Source organism: Bufo gargarizans, unplaced genomic scaffold (genome assembly GCF_014858855.1).
Source record: "Bufo gargarizans isolate SCDJY-AF-19 unplaced genomic scaffold, ASM1485885v1 fragScaff_scaffold_401_pilon, whole genome shotgun sequence".
In the NCBI taxonomy this organism is placed as follows: Eukaryota; Metazoa; Chordata; class Amphibia; order Anura; family Bufonidae; genus Bufo; species Bufo gargarizans.
The window spans coordinates 136,638-156,949 of NW_025334110.1; the positions used below are offsets into that span (position 1 = coordinate 136,638).

At 51.3% G+C, this 20,312-nt stretch overlaps 1 protein-coding gene across 1 annotated transcript in view; it reads left to right on the forward strand.

The window, feature by feature from the left end:
• TAF1C (TATA-box binding protein associated factor, RNA polymerase I subunit C) overlaps nucleotides 1-9,522 on the forward strand; it is a 69,948-nt gene extending 60,426 nt beyond the window's left edge. The window contains exon 15 of the mRNA XM_044273120.1: nucleotides 8,194-9,522. Coding sequence (XP_044129055.1) covers nucleotides 8,194-9,251 — 1,058 coding nt within the window. The 3' untranslated portion in view covers nucleotides 9,252-9,522. The remainder of the gene's footprint in view (nucleotides 1-8,193) is intronic.
• The last annotated feature ends 10,790 nt before the right edge of the window (nucleotides 9,523-20,312 follow it).

Below are 20,312 nucleotides of genomic sequence, written 5' to 3' on the forward strand. Positions count from 1 at the left end.
TCCTCCCTGAGACGAGGCATTGGGCCGGCTTCTCTAGTCTCCTCCCTGAGACGAGGCATAGGCTCGGCTTCTCTAGTCTCCTCCCTGAGACGAGGCATAGGCTAGGCTTCTCCAGTCTCCTCCCTGAGACGAGGTATAGGCTCGGCTTCTCCAGTCTCCTCCCTGAGACGAGGCATAGGCTCGGCTTCTCCAGTCTCCTCCCTGAGACGAGGTATAGGCTCGGCTTCTCCAGTCTCCTCCCTGAGACGAGGCATAGGCTCGGCTTCTCCAGTCTCCTCCCTGAGACGAGGCATAGGCTCGGCTTCTCCAGTCTCCTCCCTGAGACGAGGCATAGGCTCGGCTTCTCCAGTCTCCTCCCTGAGACGAGGCACAGGGACGGCTTCTCCAGTCTCCTCCCTGAGACGAGGCATAGGCTCGGCTTCTCCAGTCTCCTCCCTGAGACGAGGCATAGGGCTGGCTTCTCCAGTCTCCTCCCTGAGACGAGGCATAGGGCTGGCTTCTCCAGTCTCCTCCCTGAGACGAGGCATAGGCTCGGCTTCTCCAGTCTCCTCCCTGAGACGAGGCACAGGGCCGGCTTCTCCAGTCTCCTCCCTGAGACGAGGCATAGGCTCGGCTTCTCCAGTCTCCTCCCTGAGACGAGGCATAGGCTCGGCTTCTCCAGTCTCCTCCCTGAGACGAGGCATAGGCTCGGCTTCTCCAGTCTCCTCCCTCAGACGAGGCACAGGGCCGGCTTCTCCAGTCTCCTCCCTCAGACGAGGCACAGGGCCGGCTTCTCCAGTCTCCTCCCTGGTAGAAGAAGGGTTTGATGCTGAGGAAAGGCCTGAGCTAGCTGTCCCTCTCTTCAGAAGTCTGTTAACCTTGTCCAAGGCTGGTGATCCAGGGTCTGTAGCAGCATATCCCCGTCTCAGCCTCTTCTTCTGGCCACTCAGTAGTCTGGCAGAAAAAGGGTTTGATGCGGAGGAAAGGCCTAAGCTAGCTGTCCCTCTCTCTCTCAGAAGGCTGGTACCCTGGTCAAAGGCCCACAGTTTGTAGCTCAGTAGTCCGGGTGGCTCCTTGGTCACATGGCTAGTGACCCGTGGTCCATGGCTCAGCGTCCCCGTTTTTGGTAGACTAGAACCTTCTTGTGGGAGGTGGGGAGTGGAGAAGCTCAGCACAAACAGATACAATGTTACAGTTCCCGTCTGTCATAGACTTACATTACAGCTTCAGTGATACTCGATGGTAATGACACAGCAGGTTTTCCAGACAAAAACAAGTTTCCAGACAAAACAACAGAGCTAAAACCAGACATTCAGAAGGTCGGGCTGTCTGCTTTTTGGTGGTAAACAAATCTGTTGTTTTTTTCCTGCAAAGCATGGTCTTTTTTAACCCCTTCAAGACCAAGCTAGTTTTTACCTTCAGCACCAGGCCATTTTTAGCAAATCTGACCAGTGTCACTTTATGTGGTAATAACTTTAAAACGCTCTTACATATCCAGGCCGGTCTGAGATTTTCTCATCACATATTGTACTTCATGACACTGGTAAAATTGAGGCAAAAAGTTCCATTTTTATTTATTAAAAAAATACCAAATTTACAAATTTTAATTTCTCTACCTTTATATTAGACAGCAATACCCCCAAAAATACTTTGCATTCCCCATATGTCTACTTCATGTTTGGATCATTTTGTGAATAACATTTTATTTTTTGGGGACGTTAGAGGCTTTAGGGTAGAAGTTTAGAAGCAAATGTTGAAAATTTCCAAAACCCACTTTTTAGGGACCCGTTCAGGTCTGAAGTCACTTTGTGAGGCTTACATAATAGAAACCACCCAAATATGACCCCATTTTGGAAACTACACCCTCCAGGTATTCAAAACTGATTTTACAAACGTCCTTTACCCTTTAGGTGTTCCACAAGAATTAAGGGAAAATGGAGATGAAATTTCTGAATTTCACTTTTTTGGCAGATTTTCCATTTTAATAAATTTTTTCCAGTTACAAAGCAAGGGTTAACAGCCCAACAAAACTCAATATTTATGGCCCTGATTCTGTGGTTTACAGAAACACCCCATATGTGGTCGTAAACTGCTGTACGGGCACACGGCAGGGCGCAGAAGGAAAGGAACGCCATACGGTTTTTGGAAGGCAGATTGTGCTGGACGGTTTTTTTTGACACCATGTCCCATTTGAAGCCCCCCTGATGCCCCCCTAGAGTAGAAACTCCAAAAAATGACCCCATTTTGGAAACTACGGGATAAGGTGGCAGTTTTGTTGGTACTAGTTTAGGGTACATATGATTTCTGGTTGCTCTATATTACACTTTTTGTGAGGCAAGGTAACAAAAAAATTGCTGTTTTGGCACTGTTTTTATTTTTTACAATATTCATCTGACAGGTTAGATCATGAGCTATTTTTATAGAGCAGGTTGTCACGGACGCGGCGATACCAAATATGACTACTTGTTTTGGTTGTTTGTTTCAGTTTTACATAATAAAGCATTTTTGAAAAAAATATATTTTTTAGTGTCTCCATATTCTGAAAGCCATATTTTTTTTTTTTTTTTTGGGCGACTGTCTTTTTTTGCGGGATGAAATGACTGTTTTATTGGTACAATTTTGGAGTGTGTGTGACTTTTTGATCGCTTGGTGTTGCACTTTTAGTGATGTAATGTTACAAAAAAAATTTTGGGGGACAGTGTTCACCTGAGGGATTATATCATGTGATATTTTTATAGAACCGGTCTATACGAACAGAGCGATATGTAATATGTCTAGTTTTTTCCTATTTTTTTTTACAATAATTTTTTTTTTTTACTTTCTTTTGAAAAAGGACGCTTTATTTAGTTTTTATTTTATTTTTTTACTTGAAACTAAAATTTTTATTATAAACAAAAAAAAACTTTTTTTTCACTTTATTTTACTTTTTATATTTGTCCCACTTTGGGACTTCACCACCTTTTCAGGGTTTTATCCCTGTTTCCGCTGTGGCAGCTCTGATGCCTGTGCAAGGAGCCACATTCACTCACGTACGTGAGGATGCGGGAAGGGGTTAAACCCTATGGCAGCTGTGGAAAATTACCAGCTTCTCAGTCAAAGCCCTAACAGTCTCTCAGTATTCATTAACCCTTTCCACAGAGCCATGTAAATACAGTGATAATGAACAGGATATATATCACAACATACATATAAAATGCAGTAACACAGTATTTAACAGTGCACGTTAACCCTTTTAGGTGAAATAAAGTAAGAGGTTTTAACTTTGCATGGGGGAAATTGACATTTGTATATTTGCCCAAGTGCTCCCGGCTCCAGGGCACTACAGACTTGTCCATCTTCTCATTGCTTAGACTGTCGTGGTTGTACTGTGCGCTCAGCATCTGCTCTCTCTCCGGTGATGGTTGTACTGTGCGCTCAGCATCTGCTCTCTCTCCTGTGATGGTTGTACTGTGCGCTCAGCATCTGCTCTCTCTCCTGTGATGGTTGTACTGTGCGCTCAGCATCTGCTCTCTCTCCTGTGATGGTTGTACTGTGCGCTCAGCATCTGCTCTCTCTCCGGTGATGGTTGTACTGTGCGCTCAGCATCTGCTCTCTCTCCGGTGATGGTTGTACTGTGCGCTCAGCATCTGCTCTCTCTCCGGTGATGGTTGTACTGTGCGCTCAGCATCTGCTCTCTCTCCGGTGATGGTTGTACTGTGCTCTCAGCATCTGCTCTCTCTCCGGTGATGGTTGTACTGTGCGCTCAGCATCTGCTCTCTCTCCGGTGATGGTTGTACTGAGCGCTCAGCATCTGCTCTCTCTCCTGTGATGGTTGTACTGTGCGCTCAGCATCTGCTCTCTCTCCGGTGATGGTTGTACTGTGCTCTCAGCATCTGCTCTCTCTCCGGTGATGGTTGTACTGTGCGCTCAGCATCTGCTCTCTCTCCGGTGATGGTTGTACTGTGCGCTCAGCATCTGCTCTCTCTCCTGTGATGGTTGTACTGTGCGCTCAGCATCTGCTCTCTCTCCGGTGATGGTTGTACTGTGCTCTCAGCATCTGCTCTCTCTCCGGTGATGGTTGTACTGTGCGCTCAGCATCTGCTCTCTCTCCGGTGATGGTTGTACTGAGCGCTCAGCATCTGCTCTCTCTCCTGTGATGGTTGTACTGTGCGCTCAGCATCTGCTCTCTCTCCTGTGATGGTTGTACTGTGCGCTCAGCATCTGCTCTCTCTCTCCTGTGATGGTTGTACTGTGCGCTCAGCATCTGCTCTCTCTCCGGTGATGGTTGTACTGTGCTCTCAGCATCTGCTCTCTCTCCGGTGATGGTTGTACTGTGCGCTCAGCATCTGCTCTCTCTCCGGTGATGGTTGTACTGTGCTCTCAGCATCTGCTCTCTCTCCGGTGATGGTTGTACTGTGCTCTCAGCATCTGCTCTCTCTCCGGTGATGGTTGTACTGTGCGCTCAGCATCTGCTCTCTCTCCGGTGATGGTTGTACTGTGCGCTCAGCATCTGCTCTCTCTCCGGTGATGGTTGTACTGTGCGCTCAGCATCTGCTCTCTCTCCGGTGATGGTTGTACTGTGCTCTCAGCATCTGCTCTCTCTCCGGTGATGGTTGTACTGTGCTCTCAGCATCTGCTCTCTCTCCGGTGATGGTTGTACTGTGCTCTCAGCATCTGCTCTCTCTCCTGTGATGGTTGTACTGTGCTCTCAGCATCTGCTCTCTCTCCGGTGATGGTTGTACTGTGCGCTCAGCATCTGCTCTCTCTCCTGTGATGGTTGTACTGTGCGCTCAGCATCTGCTCTCTCTCCTGTGATGGTTGTACTGTGCGCTCAGCATCTGCTCTCTCTCCGGTGATGGTTGTACTGTGCTCTCAGCATCTGCTCTCTCTCCGGTGATGGTTGTACTGTGCGCTCAGCATCTGCTCTCTCTCCGGTGATGGTTGTACTGTGCTCTCAGCATCTGCTCTCTCTCCGGTGATGGTTGTACTGTGCGCTCAGCATCTGCTCTCTCTCTCCGGTGATGGTTGTACTGTGCTCTCTCTCCTGTGATGGTTGTACTGTGCTCTCACTCCTGTGATGGTTGTACTGTGCTCTCTCTCCTGTGATGGTTGTACTGTGCTCTCTCTCCTGTGATGGTTGTACTGTGCTCTCTCTCCTGTGATGGTTGTACTGTGCTCTCTCTCCTGTGATGGTTGTACTGTGCGCTCAGCTTCTGCTGTCTCTCCTGTGATGGTTGTACTGTGCGCTCAGCTTCTGCTCTCTCTCCGGTGATGGTTGTACTGTGCGCTCAGCATCTGCTCTCTCTCCTGTGATGGTTGTACTGTGTGCTCAGCATCTGCTCTCTCTCCGGTGATGGTTGTACTGTGCTCTCTCTCCGGTGATGGTTGTACTGTGATCTCTCTCCTGTGATGGTTGTACTGTGCGCTCAGCATCTGCTCTCTCTCCTGTGATGGTTGTACTGTGCGCTCAGCTTCTGCTCTCTCTCCGGTGATGGTTGTACTGTGCGCTCAGCATCTGCTCTCTCTCCGGTGATGGTTGTACTGTGCTCTCTCGGTACTGTGATCCTCTCCTGTGATGGTTGTACTGTGCGCTCAGCATCTGCTCTCTCTCCTGTGATGGTTGTACTGTGCGCTCAGCATCTGCTCTCTCTCCTGTGATGGTTGTACTGTGCTCTCAGCATCTGCTCTCTCTCCTGTGATGGTTGTACTGTGCGCTCAGCATCTGCTCTCTCTCCTGTGATGGTTGTACTGTGCGCTCAGCATCTGCTCTCTCTCCTGTGATGGTTGTACTGTGCGCTCAGCATCTGCTCTCTCTCCGGTGATGGTTGTACTGTGCTCTCAGCATCTGCTCTCTCTCCTGTGATGGTTGTACTGTGCTCTCAGCATCTGCTCTCTCTCCTGTGATGGTTGTACTGTGCGCTCAGCATCTGCTCTCTCTCCTGTGATGGTTGTACTGTGCGCTCAGCATCTGCTCTCTCTCCGGTGATGGTTGTACTGTGCGCTCAGCATCTGCTCTCTCTCTGGTGATGGTTGTACTGTGCGCTCAGCATCTGCTCTCTCTCTGGTGATGGTTGTACTGTGCGCTCAGCATCTGCTCTCTCTCTGGTGATGGTTGTACTGTGCGCTCAGCATCTGCTCTCTCTCCTGTGATGGTTGTACTGTGCTGTCTCTCCTGTGATGGTTGTACTGTGCTGTCTCTCCTGTGATGGTTGTACTGTGCGCTCAGCATCTGCTCTCTCTCCGGTGATGGTTGTACTGTGCGCTCAGCATCTGCTCTCTCTCTGGTGATGGTTGTACTGTGCGCTCAGCATCTGCTCTCTCTCTGGTGATGGTTGTACTGTGCGCTCAGCATCTGCTCTCTCTCCTGTGATGGTTGTACTGTGCTGTCTCTCCTGTGATGGTTGTACTGTGCTGTCTCTCCTGTGATGGTTGTACTGTGCGCTCAGCATCTGCTCTCTCTCCGGTGATGGTTGTACTGTGCGCTCAGCATCTGCTCTCTCTCCGGTGATGGTTGTACTGTGCTCTCTCTCCTGTGATGGTTGTACTGTGCTCTCAGCATCTGCTCTCTCTCCGGTGATGGTTGTACTGTGCTCTCAGCATCTGCTCTCTCTCTGGTGATGGTTGTACTGTGCGCTCAGCATCTGCTCTCTCTCCTGTGATGGTTGTACTGTGCGCTCAGCATCTGCTCTCTCTCTGGTGATGGTTGTACTGTGCGCTCAGCATCTGCTCTCTCTGGTGATGGTTGTACTGTGCGCTCAGCATCTGCTCTCTCTCCTGTGATGGTTGTACTGTGCTCTCAGCATCTGCTGTCTCTCCTGTGATGGTTGTACTGTGCGCTCAGCATCTGCTGTCTCTCCTGTGATGGTTGTACTGTGCGCTCAGCATCTGCTCTCTCTCTGGTGATGGTTGTACTGTGCTGTCTCTCCTGTGATGGTTGTACTGTGCTCTCTCTCCGGTGATGGTTGTACTGTGCTGTCTCTCCGGTGATGGTTGTACTGTGCTCTCTCTCCTGTGATGGTTGTACTGTGCGCTCAGCATCTGCTCTCTCTCCTGTGACGGTTGTACTGTGCGCTCAGCATCTGCTCTCTCTCCTGTGATGGTTGTACTGTGCGCTCAGCATCTGCTCTCTCTCCGGTGACGGTTGTACTGTGCGCTCAGCATCTGCTCTCTCTCCTGTGATGGTTGTACTGTGCTCTCAGCATCTGCTCTCTCTCCTGTGATGGTTGTACTGTGCGCTCAGCATCTGCTCTCTCTCCTGTGATGGTTGTACTGTGCTCTCAGCATCTGCTCTCTCTCCTGTGATGGTTGTACTGTGCTGTCTCTCCTGTGATGGTTGTACTGTGCTGTCTCTCCTGTGATGGTTGTACTGTGCGCTCAGCTTCTGCTCTCTCTCCGGTGATGGTTGTACTGTGCGCTCAGCATCTGCTCTCTCTCCGGTGACGGTTGTACTGTGCGCTCAGCATCTGCTCTCTCTCCGGTGACGGTTGTACTGTGCGCTCAGCATCTGCTCTCTCTCCTGTGATGGTTGTACTGTGCTGTCTCTCCTGTGATGGTTGTACTGTGCGCTCAGCATCTGCTCTCTCTCCTGTGATGGTTGTACTGTGCTCTCAGCATCTGCTCTCTCTCCTGTGATGGTTGTACTGTGCTCTCAGCATCTGCTCTCTCTCCTGTGATGGTTGTACTGTGCGCTCAGCATCTGCTCTCTCTCCTGTGATGGTTGTACTGTGCGCTCAGCATCTGCTCTCTCTCCTGTGATGGTTGTACTGTGCGCTCAGCATCTGCTCTCTCTCCGGTGATGGTTGTACTGTGCGCTCAGCATCTGCTCTCTCTCCGGTGACGGTTGTACTGTGCGCTCAGCATCTGCTCTCTCTCCGGTGATGGTTGTACTGAGCGCTCAGCATCTGCTCTCTCTCCTGTGATGGTTGTACTGTGCGCTCAGCATCTGCTCTCTCTCCGGTGATGGTTGTACTGTGCTCTCAGCATCTGCTCTCTCTCCGGTGACGGTTGTACTGTGCGCTCAGCATCTGCTCTCTCTCCTGTGATGGTTGTACTGTGCGCTCAGCATCTGCTCTCTCTCCTGTGATGGTTGTACTGTGCTGTCTCTCCTGTGATGGTTGTACTGTGCGCTCAGCATCTGCTCTCTCTCCTGTGATGGTTGTACTGTGCGCTCAGCATCTGCTCTCTCTCCTGTGATGGTTGTACTGTGCACTCAGCATCTGCTCTCTCTCCTGGCAGGTTTGGCAGCTGCTTCCCTGGGACGGGCTGAAGATCATTTGCTGGTTTTCCAGTTGACTGCAGCTGGTGATCTCTTTGTCCAGAGACTTGTGCAGGATGCGGCCAATGCACCAAGTGACAGCTGTTCTAGACCGACCACTCTGATCTATTGTAACTCTGAGGAGCCAGCGGCTGTCCTCTCCCAACAGTCAGTCCCTGAGGATGAGGTGGTAAACCACTGTCCTGAGTCCATTCCAGAAGACACACGTCCCTCACGCTCACTGAAGGCTGAATCTACTACCATGTTCTGCCGATGGCTCCATGATTTATACAATACCGAGACCAGGCAAAGACCAATTGTCCGTCCCGTACGCCAGATCCACAGGCTTTTCCCTTTTGAGAAGGTGAGTGAAAGCGCTCAGGAAGCGGACAGTCTACGGGAACGTCTGCGGGAGAGTATGAGGCGGGGGGTGCTCCTGCCATCACCTGCTGAAGCTACATCCGGTGCCCTGGAGGGTATCCATCCGGAAAGCTGGAAAGACCCATTAAGTCAGAGGCTGACTGCTTCCTGGGAGGAGAGGCTCGGATTGTGGTGGGATGATCAGCTCGGAACAAACCTGGAGAGCAAGATCCAGGCTCTTAGAGAAAAGCAACGCAGGCGGAAGCTGCTGCGATCCCGAAGCCGGAGCACATTAACTGGAAGCTTCACGGCCTCCATCACCTCGGACCCGTATGAGACCGATCCCTGCTCTCCGTGGTCATGTTCTGGGGCCCCAGAAGCTGACACTCCTGCTGACCTCCCACTGGAGCCATCTATAGGTCAGGACTATTCTGCAGACGAAGCCTCTCAGATGCCGACAACTTCCAGACTTTGCAAAAGCTCCGCTGTCATCACCTCCTCGCAGTCTCTCCAGGCCAAAGGCATACCGCACGAGAGGAGGCAGACGCTGCGAGATTTCCTCTCGTTCCTAGGAGACAGTGAGACGCCCAGGCAGACTCCGCCACCCACCGCATCCCAGTCACAGACTCTCTCCCAACGTTCTCAGCCTCCAAGTAAGAGATCTCGGATGGGATTTTAACCAGGCATGTTCCCCAGTATGCGGGTCCTCCTGTGATGGCCGAGGGCGGACCTCAAATACTGCTGCGTCTCAGCATGTCGACCTCCCGCCTCGCTGTGGTGCCTTACAGCAGGCAGCGCAGCTCTAGTTGTGACTGGAGCACAGAGGCAGCAGGGAAAGTGGAGGTCCTGTCTACAGGAGGCCCAGCGGCTGTAGAGCCGGGTCCTCACACTGCTCAATGCTGGTTCTATTTGTGAGTCATAAAGGAAATAAATGTAATGCTGAGTGTGAACACGGCCTGAACTGAACGCGTCTGTGGGAAGGTTGGGAAACGTCCATTATCAGGAGGCCACACAGGGTCCTCTCCGGCAGATTGCTGGGTGGGGCAGGGGAGGACTCGGGAGTCACGGGGGACATTGGTGCCAAAGACACAGGGCGACACGGAAGGTCCTTAAAGGGTTTCTGTCACCAGAATTAACCCTATTAAACTAATGGCATTACAGGTGGAGCAGACATTACAGGTGGAGCAGACATTACAGGTGGAGCAGAAGAAATTGGGTCAGGAGCAGCACAGCAAACGGCTTATGAAGGGCGTTCCGGTGGTCTTGCAATAGCTGGGCAAGGGGTCACAGATCCAACGTGATCCAGAAGTATATGAAAAAGATAGGAGGCCACAGCAGCATATCCACGAAATCCTCTTTATTCAAACGAACGCCTCACAGCAAGGCATAAAAATTACAGCGACGTTTCGGCTATGACTAGCCTTTATCAAGCATGTGTTACAATTAAAATCACTGCATATAAATCCCCCATATTAGATACGCCCACAATACTGCTCAACCAGTAAAACCTAGATACTACAGGTAACACCCACCCATCCCTAGGTGTCATCAAAATTATTCACATGGACCAGCTGGCTAGAATCTCATATTCACCTGTGGGGAATTGTGTCATCTGTTTCTCCATATAGGTGATGGCGTTACGCCGTTCAGAATGCGCACGTCGTCAATCCTCATCGCGTCATCAAATCGCGTCAACTGCAGAGCGCCGTCAAACAAACACATAATGTGTGCGTCAGAGGGCAACCCTCCGCTCCGCCTACCCGCATCGTTGAACGTCATCAAGAGGCGGCCCGCCTGCGACAACGGAAGCGGCCGGCTATGCGTCATCAATACGGGCGGCTGAAAGGACATCATCAAGAAGCGCCACATATATCCACTGTATTCGCGTCGCTTAGCGATGCGAGGAACAGACATGCGCATAAATGAACAACAAATGAGTGAAGTTCATGTGTCAAGATAGATCACGTATGGAGTGTCAAACATAGAGACACACAACCCCATATATTTAAACAAGAGGTATAATAGATAAGGTCCATACTGTGAAAATAAAGGTCAGGGATGAGTGGCATGTGGGCCCAATAATTATGGGGCCCCCATGCCAACCAAGCCGTCACTTAAGGAAGACAAACAGATCGGTGTATTAGGCAATCAATTATACGGTAGTGCAGTTCAAAAATATACAAAAATAAACACAAAACAATACAACACAAGAGAGATCAACGAATGCCTGCCACATTGAATTCTAAATTCAACCCGAAGGGGTGTAAAGACTTCAATGTGTAGATCCACTTGAGCTCCTTCTTCCTTAATATCGCGTCCTTGTCTCCTCCTCTCCGCAAAGGTCCCACACTATCTATAACCCGAAAACGAGTTGGTTGACCGAATGCCCTGCATCTACAAAGTGCTTTGCGACAGGTTTATCCATGTTTTTGTTACGTATGGTGCTTTTGTGCTTATTAATACGCTCCCTAACCTCCATGGTGGTCTCACCCACATAGGTGAGGCTGCAGGGACACTGGATAGCATATATCACATCCCGTGACCTACATGTATAATAACCATTGATTTTATATTTCTTGCCACTATATGGATGGAGAAAGTGTTCCCCCTTGAGAACGTTCCCACAATTGCAACATGATAGACATGGATACGTCCCGTTTTTGCGGGGAGCAAGTAATTTTTGTTTCACTGTCGGATCACATGTATCTGTTTTAACCAGTCTATCACGTAGGCTAGGATTCCGCTTGTATGCCATCATCGGCTGGAAATTGAATTCTTTTATCTCTGGCAACCCCCGCTGGAGTATATGCCATTCCTTTCTAAGGACGTGGGCAATATCGCCACTATCACGACCGAAGATGGACACAAACGGAATCCTAGCCTCGGATGTGGTTCTCACTGTTTTCTGTAGTGCAGTGCATCTGTCAACCAACCTCGCCTTCTTTTTGGTCCTATCTAGTAAAGATTTAGGATAACCTCGTTCCATAAATCGTGTGCACATGGCATCCACTTTTTGTGTGCACACCTCCTCATCAGAGACAATTCTTCTCACACGTAAGAGTTGGCTCCATGGAATGGAGTCGAGCATTTTCCGTGGATGATAGCTATTATGCATCAGAAGGGTGTTTCTGTCAGTGGGCTTCTGATATAGATCAGTAGCCAACCGACCACCTATCACATACACCCTTACATCAAGGAACTGTAACTCACTAGTCGAAGAGGTGACTGTGAATTGCAATCCAGGGACTCCCGCATTCAAGTGGACATGAAAAGAATCCAATTCATCCACTGTGCCTGTCCAGATCATAAAGATGTCGTCGATGTAGCGCCACCAACACAGGACCCTCCCAAAAAAAGGGGAACGGTAAACCAGTCTGTCCTCCACCTCGGCCATAAAGATGTTAGCATAAGTTGGGGCCACATTCGACCCCATGGCCACACCCCGCTGTTGTTGGTAGAAGGTATCCCCGAAGAGGAAGTAACTCCTCCTCAGGACCAACTCCAAGAGGTGGAGGACAAACCGGCACACCCCAGGGGAGAGCCCCATGTCGGCCAGGGCCACATCGACGACACCCAATCCATAAGCATGGTCAATCGAAGTGTATAGTGAAACAATATCGAAGCTGACCAATAGATACTGGGCGGGTAATTCCAAACCCTGTAATTTAGATAAAAAGTGGCCAGTATCCTTGATATAGGATGGGGCGGAGGTCGCCCGGACCTGCAGTAACCTGTCGAGAAACGTAACAAAAACATGGATAAACCTGTCGCAAAGCACTTTGTAGATGCAGGGCATTCGGTCAACCAACTCCGTTTTCGGGTTATAGATAGTGTGGGACCTTTGTGGAGAGGAGGAGACAAGGACGCGATATTAAGGAAGAAGGAGCTCAAGTGGATCTACACATTGAAGTCTTTACACCCCTTCGGGTTGAATTTAGAATTCAATGTGGCAGGCATTCGTTGATCTCTCTTGTGTTGTATTGTTTTGTGTTTTATTTTTGTATATTTTTGAACTGCACTACCGTATAATTGATTGCCTAATACACCCATCTATTTGTCTTCTTTAAGTGACGGCTTGGTTGGCATGGGGGCCCCATAATTATTGGGCCCACATGCCACTCATCCCTGACCTTCATTTTCACAGTATTGACCTTATCTATTATACCTCTTGTTAAAATATATGGGGTTGTGTGTCTCTATGTTTGACACTCCATACGCGATCTATTTTGACATATGAACTTTACTCATTTGTTGTTTCGTTGTTCATTTATGCGCATGTCTGTTCTCCGCATCGCTAAGCGACGCGACTACAGTGGATATATGTGGCGCTTCTTGATGACGTCTTTTCAGCCGCCCGTATTGATGACGCATAGCCGGCCGCTTCCGATGTCGCAAGCGGGCCGCCTTTTGATGACGTTCAACGATACGGGTAGGCGGAGCGGAGGGTTGCCCTCTGACGCACACATTATGTGTTTGTTTGACGGCGCTCTGCAGTTGACGCGATTTGATGACGCGATGAGGATTGACGACGTGCGCATTCTGAACGGCGTAACGCCATCACCTATATGGAGAAACAGATGACACAATTCCCCACAGGTGAATATGAGATTCTAGCCAGCTGGTCCATGTGAATAATTTTGATGACACCTAGGGATGGGTGGGTGTTACCTGTAGTATCTAGGTTTTACTGGTTGAGCAGTATTGTGGGCGTATCTAATATGGGGGATTTATATGCAGTGATTTTAATTGTAACACATGCTTGATAAAGGCTAGTCATAGCCGAAACGTCGCTGTAATTTTTATGCCTTGCTGTGAGGCGTTCGTTTGAATAAAGAGGATTTCGTGGAGCAGCCATTACAGGTGGAGCAGCCATTACAGGTGGAGCAGCCATTACAGGTGGAGCAGCCATTACAGGTGGAGCAGCCATTACAGGTGGAGCAGACATTACAGGTGGAGCAGACATTACAGGTGGAGCAGCCATTAGCGCAGACATTACAGGTGGAGCAGCCATTAGCGCACACATTACAGGTGGAGCAGCCATTAGCGCACACATTACAGGTGGAGCAGCCATTAGCGCACACATTACAGGTGGAGCAGCCATTAGCGCACACATTACAGGTGGAGCAGCCATTAGCGCACACATTACAGGTGGAGCAGCCATTAGCGCACACATTACAGGTGGAGCAGCCATTAGCGCACACATTACAGGTGGAGCTGTCATGGAACCATGAACCAGACGTACAACAAGAGATGGGTGGAAATAAGAAGGCTTTATTGAAAATCAAGCCGTAGCTAAAGTCCAAACGGATGGCTAAACCGAAGCAGGGTCTTGCGTAGACGGAGGTCAGGAACCAGGAGGGTAGTCAGACGAAGCCAGGATCAGGAACCAACGGGGTAGTCAGACGAAGCCAGGAACAGGAACCAACGGGGTAGTCAGACGAAGCCAGGATCAGGAACCAGAAGCAGCAGCAGTCTTTGAAGCATGTGCACACAGGAGGACCAAGCAAGGAACTGAAGCCACAGACCTTCTATATATATATGAGCTGGGCATCCAGCTCCTCCCAGTGGGAAGGAGGAGCCGCAGGGTGGGAGGCTACAAGAAACCCAGAAACCAAGATGGCCGCCAGCACATGTCAAACGAAGGAGAACAGTGAGAAGGTAAGACCATGACAGTACCTCCCCCTCAAGGGCCCCTCCTCCGCGGAGTAAGGAACGGTTTCAGAGGGAAGCGTGCGTGGAAGGCTCGGAGCAACGCAGGAGCATGGACATCTGCGGAGGGAACCCAGGAACGCTCCTCTGGACCATAACCACGCCAATGGACCAAAAACTGCAACCGACCGCGGACCAGGCGTGAGTCCAGGATATTGCTCACCTCATATTCCTCACGATTGCCCACTTGGACCGGACGGGGCCGAGGAACCGAGGAAGTGAAACGATTACACACCAATGGCTTCAACAGGGAGACATGAAACACGTTGGAGATCCGCATGCCAGGAGGAAGCGCAAGGGCATAGGCTACCGGGTTTACCCTGTGAAGCACTCGGAAGGGACCAACAAAGCGAGGCGCCAGCTTGGGAGTGGGCACTCGAAGGTTGAGGTTGCGGGTGGACAACCATACACGGTCTCCGACCTGGTAGGAAGGAGCGGGCGCTCGTCTGCGATTAGCCTGGAGTCTCTGGCGTTGCGCAGAGACCTCAAGGGACCTCTGGATCTGTACCCAAGAATTACGTAGGACGGAAAGGTGATCCTCCACAGCCGGAGTATCCTGGGGAGAGAATACCTCCGGTAACACGGCAGGTTGGAACCCATAATTGGCCATGAAGGGAGACGTCCCAGAGGAAGAGTTCACCGCCGTGTTCCTGGCAAACTCAGCCCAAGGCAGGAGGTCAACCCAATTGTCTTGGTGATCGGAGACATAGCAACGAAGGAATTGCTCCAAGGCCTGATTGGATCGTTCTGCGGCCCCATTGGACTGAGGGTGGTAGGCCGAGGAGAAAGAGAGATGAATCCCCAACTGGGAGCAAAAGGCGCGCCAGAACCTGGACACAAACTGACTCCCCCGATCCGACACAATCTCCTTGGGCAAACCGTGCAACCGGAAGACCTCCCTGGCAAAAATCGAGGCCAACTCTTGTGCAGAGGGTAACTTCTTGAGAGGAACACAGTGGCACATTTTGGAAAACCGATCCACAATCATGAGAATGACCGTATGGCCTCGGGATGCAGGGAGGTCCACAATGAAATCCATCCCCAGGTGTGACCATGGACGCTCCCCGGTGGCTATGGGTTGCAAAAGGCCCAACGGAAGGTGCCGAGGGGACTTACTCTGGGCACAAACGGAGCATGCCGCTACATATGCGGCGATGTCGGAACGTAGAGAAGGCCACCAGAACAGACGTGAAACCGCCCAGGACAGCTGATTCTTTCCAGGATGCCCCGCGGCCTTGGAGTTATGGTAGGTTCGCAACAACCGAGTGCGCAACTCCTCAGGCACAAAACATCTGCCGTTGGGTCTCCCAGAGGGAGCACCAGATTGAGCCGCCAAAATCTGCTCACCCAGAGGAGAGGTCAGGCTGGTGCGAATAGCGGCCAGGATCTGATTCGGAGGTATGACCGTAGTCGGAATCGACTCCTCCCCGGACAGCTCGGAGTACTGCCGTGATAAGGCATCCGCTCTGATGTTCTTGGAAGCCGGGTAGGTAGGAGACCACGTAATTAAAACGTGACAAGAACAGAGCCCATCTGGCCTGACGTGGTGTCAATCTCTTGGCCTCAGAGAGGTAGGTCAGATTCTTGTGGTCCGTCAGGATGAGAACCGGAACCACCGAGCCCTCGAGCAAGTGCCTCCATTCTTTAAGGGCCTGCACGATGGCCAATAACTCCCTGTCACCAATCTGATAGTTGCACTCCGCGGAAGACAGTTTCCGGGAGTAAAACCCACAAGGAAGCAGAGGACCCTCTGGTGTTCTACGCTGAGACAGGAGGGCGCCTACTCCCGTCTCAGACGCGTCCACCTCGAGGACAAAAGGCAACCCAGGGTTGGGATGCGACAGAATCGGAGCCGACACAAAGGCGGACTTTAGAGCCTCAAAAGCTCGGATGGCCTCGAGCGGCCAGACCTGAGGATTACTGCCCTTCCTGGTCAGATCCGTGAGAGGCTTGGCTAGCATGGAAAAGTCCCTGATGAACTTCCGATAATAATTGGCGAAGCCCAAAAAGCGCTGCAGGGCACGAAGACCACTGGGCTGGGGCCACTGTAAGACAGCCGAAACCTTCTCAGGATCCATGGAGAACCCCTCAGCGGAAATGATGTAACCTAAGAAGGTTACCTGGGATCGGTGAAATTCGCATTTCTCAAGCTTACCGAACAGCTTGTTCTCTCGTAAGCGTTGCAACACTCGTCTGACATCCAGAATGTGGGCCTCCATGGATTCAGAATATACCAAGATGTCATCCAAATAGACCACCACACACTGCTGCAACAGGTCACGGAAAACATCGTTGATGAATTCCTGGAAGACTGCGGGCGCATTGCACAACCCAAAGGGCATAACCAAGGATTCATAATGACCGGTCCTGGTGTTAAACGCGGTCTTCCACTCATCGCCCGCCTTGATCCTTACCAGGTTATATGCCGCCCTCAGGTCGAGTTTGGTAAAGACCGTGGCCCCTTTGAGGCGATCGAACAGCTCGGAAATCAAGGGTATCGGGTAAGCGTTCTTGATCGTGATGCGATTGAGACCCCTGTAATCGATGCAAGGCCTCAACTCACCGCCCTTCTTTTTCACAAAGAAAAATCCAGCCCCTGCCGGGGACGAGGATTTGCGAATGTGTCCGCGTGAAAGCGCCTCCCTCACGTACTCCTCCATGGCCTCATTCTCCGCTACCGACAGTGGATAGACTTTGCCACGAGGAGGAACGGCACCAGATTGTAACTCTATGGCACAATCGTATGGGCGGTGCGGAGGTAGGGCAACCGCACGCACCTTATCGAATACATCCCGGTACTCCTCGTATTCAGGAGGCAACAGAGAGTCCGAGGAAGTACACAGCAACTTGACAGGCCCATGGATGCAACTAGCCCCACACTGCGGTGACCACGAGAGGATCTCGGCCGATCTCCAATCGAAAGTCGGATTATGCTTCTGGAGCCAGGGGTACCCCAAGACCACCGAGTAGTGTGGAGACGAAATAACCTGGAGACAGACCGACTCTCTGTGAACGGCACCAATGGCCATCCCCACTGGAAGGGTCTCCTGAGTCACGTGTGGCGGCAGAAGGGGTCTGCCGTCTATCGCCTCAAGAGCCAGTGGGGAACCTCGAGGCTGCAGAGGAATGGAATTGGCGGCAGCGAACACACTATCAATGAACAAACCACCAGCACCAGAGTCCACCAACGCCTGGGTCGTCACCGAGCCCCCGACCCAGGAGAGGACAACAGTAATCAGTGGTTTGTCAACACGGGAAACCGGGGACGAGGAGACTCCACCCAAGATCTGCCCCCGACAGGATCTCAGGTGCGAGCGTTTCCCGGACGGTTCGGGCATGCCAACCGAAAATGCCCACCGAGACCACAGTACATGCATCGGCCCTCGCGTCTCCGGAGTACCCTCTCCCCCTCGGACAGGCGAGCAAACCCCAGCTGCATGGGTTCACCCCCAGACAAGTCATCCCCAGGAGGCGTGGGAGGAGAGGGAGGCACGGGTGGGACAGCAAACGTAGGCGCCAATCTGTTAGAAGGCCTCCGCAGGCTCTCCTTAAAGGAAGGTCTCTCCCTGAGTCTGGTGTCAATCAAAATCAGGAAAGAAATAAGGGACTCGAGCTCCACTGGTAGGTCCTTAGCTGCAACCTCATCCTTCAAGGCATCCGAGAGACCATGAGAGAAAGCAGCGACCAGAGCCTCATTATTCCAGCCCACCTCTGCTGCCAGGGTACGAAACTCAATGGCGTATTCAGCTACGGATCGTGAACCCTGTCTGATGGACATAAGGAGCTTCGCAGCAGAGGCAGCACGAGCCGGCACATCGAATACCTTCCGAAGAGAAGCAACAAAACCGGAAAACTCGGCAACCACCGGATTGTTGTTCTCCCATAAAGGGCTGGCCCAGGCCAAGGCCTTGTCCGAGAGCAGCGAGATCAAGAAGCCCACCTTTGATCTCTCAGTAGGAAAGGCATGTGGCAGCAACTCGAAATAAATGGCCCACCTGGTTAAGGAAACCTCGGCACTGAGTTGGCTCTCCCCCAAAGCGCTGTGGAAGGGGGGCAGAACCGGTCATACCCCGAAACACCGCAGGCGCAGCAACAGGTGTCGGGGTAGACTCTGGCGCAACAACCGGAGCGGCAGTAGGAGCGGGCCCAGGAGCGACAACCGACCCATCGGCAACGGAAGCTAAATGAGCCGTGCGTTCAAGCAGGGTTTGCAACGCCACAGCGAACCGACCCAACAGGTGATCCTGCTGATCAAGTCTGGCAACCAGCGTAGGTAGCGAGGATGGCCCTGTACCGTCAGAATTCATGGCTTGGTCCTAATGTCATGGAACCATGAACCAGACGTACAACAAGAGATAGGTGGAAATAAGAAGGCTTTATTGAAAATCAAGCTGTAGCTAAAGTCCAAACGGATGGCTAAACCGAAGCAGGGTCTTGCGTAGACGGAGGTCAGGAACCAGGAGGGTAGTCAGACGAAGCCAGGATCAGGAACCAACGGGGTAGTCAGACGAAGCCAGGAATCAGGAACCAACGGGGTAGTCAGACGAGGCCAGGATCAGGAACCAGAAGCAGCAGCAGTCTTTGAAGCATGTGCACACAGGAGGACCAAGCAAGGAACTGAAGCCACAGACCTTCTATATATATGAGCTGGGCATCCAGCTCCTCCCAGTGGGAAGGAGGAGCCGCAGGGTGGGAGGCTACAAGAAACCCAGAAACCAAGATGGCCGCCAGCACATGTCAAACGAAGGAGAACAGCAAGGTAAGACCATGACAGGAGCAGCCATTAGTGCAGACATTACAGGTGGAGCAGCCATTAGTGCAGACATTACAGGTGGAGCAGCCATTAGTGCAGACAGTACAGGTGGAGCAGCCATTAGTGCAGACATTACAGGTGGAGCAGCCATTAGTGCAGACATTACAGGTGGAGCAGCCATTAGTGCAGACATTACAGGTGGAGCAGCCATTAGTGCAGACATTACAGGTGGAGCAGCCATTAGCGCAGACATTACAGGTGGAGCAGACATTAGCGCAGACATTACAGGTGGAGCAGCCATTAGCGCAGACATTACAGGTGGAGCAGACATTAGCGCAGACATTACAGGTGGAGCAGCCATTACAGGTGGAGCAGCCATTAGTGCAGACATTACAGGTGGAGCAGCCATTAGTGCAGACAGTACAGGTGGAGCAGCCATTAGTGCAGACAGTACAGGTGGAGCAGCCATTAGTGCAGACATTACAGGTGGAGCAGACATTACAGGTGGAGCAGACATTACAGGTGGAGCAGACATTAGCGCAGACATTACAGGTGGAGCAGCCATTACAGGTGGAGCAGCCATTAGTGCAGACATTACAGGTGGAGCAGCCATTAGTGCAGACAGTACAGGTGGAGCAGCCATTAGTGCAGACATTACAGGTGGAGCAGACATTACAGGTGGAGCAGACATTACAGGTGGAGCAGACATTACAGGTGGAGCAGACATTACAGGTGGAGCAGACATTACAGGTGGAGCAGACATTACAGGTGGAGCAGCCATTAGCGCAGACATTACAGGTGGAGCAGACATTACAGGTGGAGCAGACATTACAGGTGGAGCAGACATTACAGGTGGAGCAGACATTACAGGTGGAGCAGACATTACAGGTGGAGCAGACATTACAGGTGGAGCAGACATTAGTGCAGACATTACAGGTGGAGCAGACATTACAGGTGGAGCAGCCATTAGTGCAGACAGTACAGGTGGAGCAGCCATTAGTGCAGACAGTACAGGTGGAGCAGCCATTAGTGCAGACAGTACAGGTGGAGCAGCCATTAGTGCAGACAGTACAGGTGGAGCAGCCATTAGTGCAGACAGTACAGGTGGAGCAGCCATTAGTGCAGACATTACAGGTGGAGCAGCCATTAGTGCAGACATTACAGGTGGAGCAGACATTAGTGCAGACATTACAGGTGGAGCAGACATTAGTGCAGACATTACAGGTGGAGCAGCCATTACAGGTGGAGCAGCCATTACAGGTGGAGCAGCCATTAGTG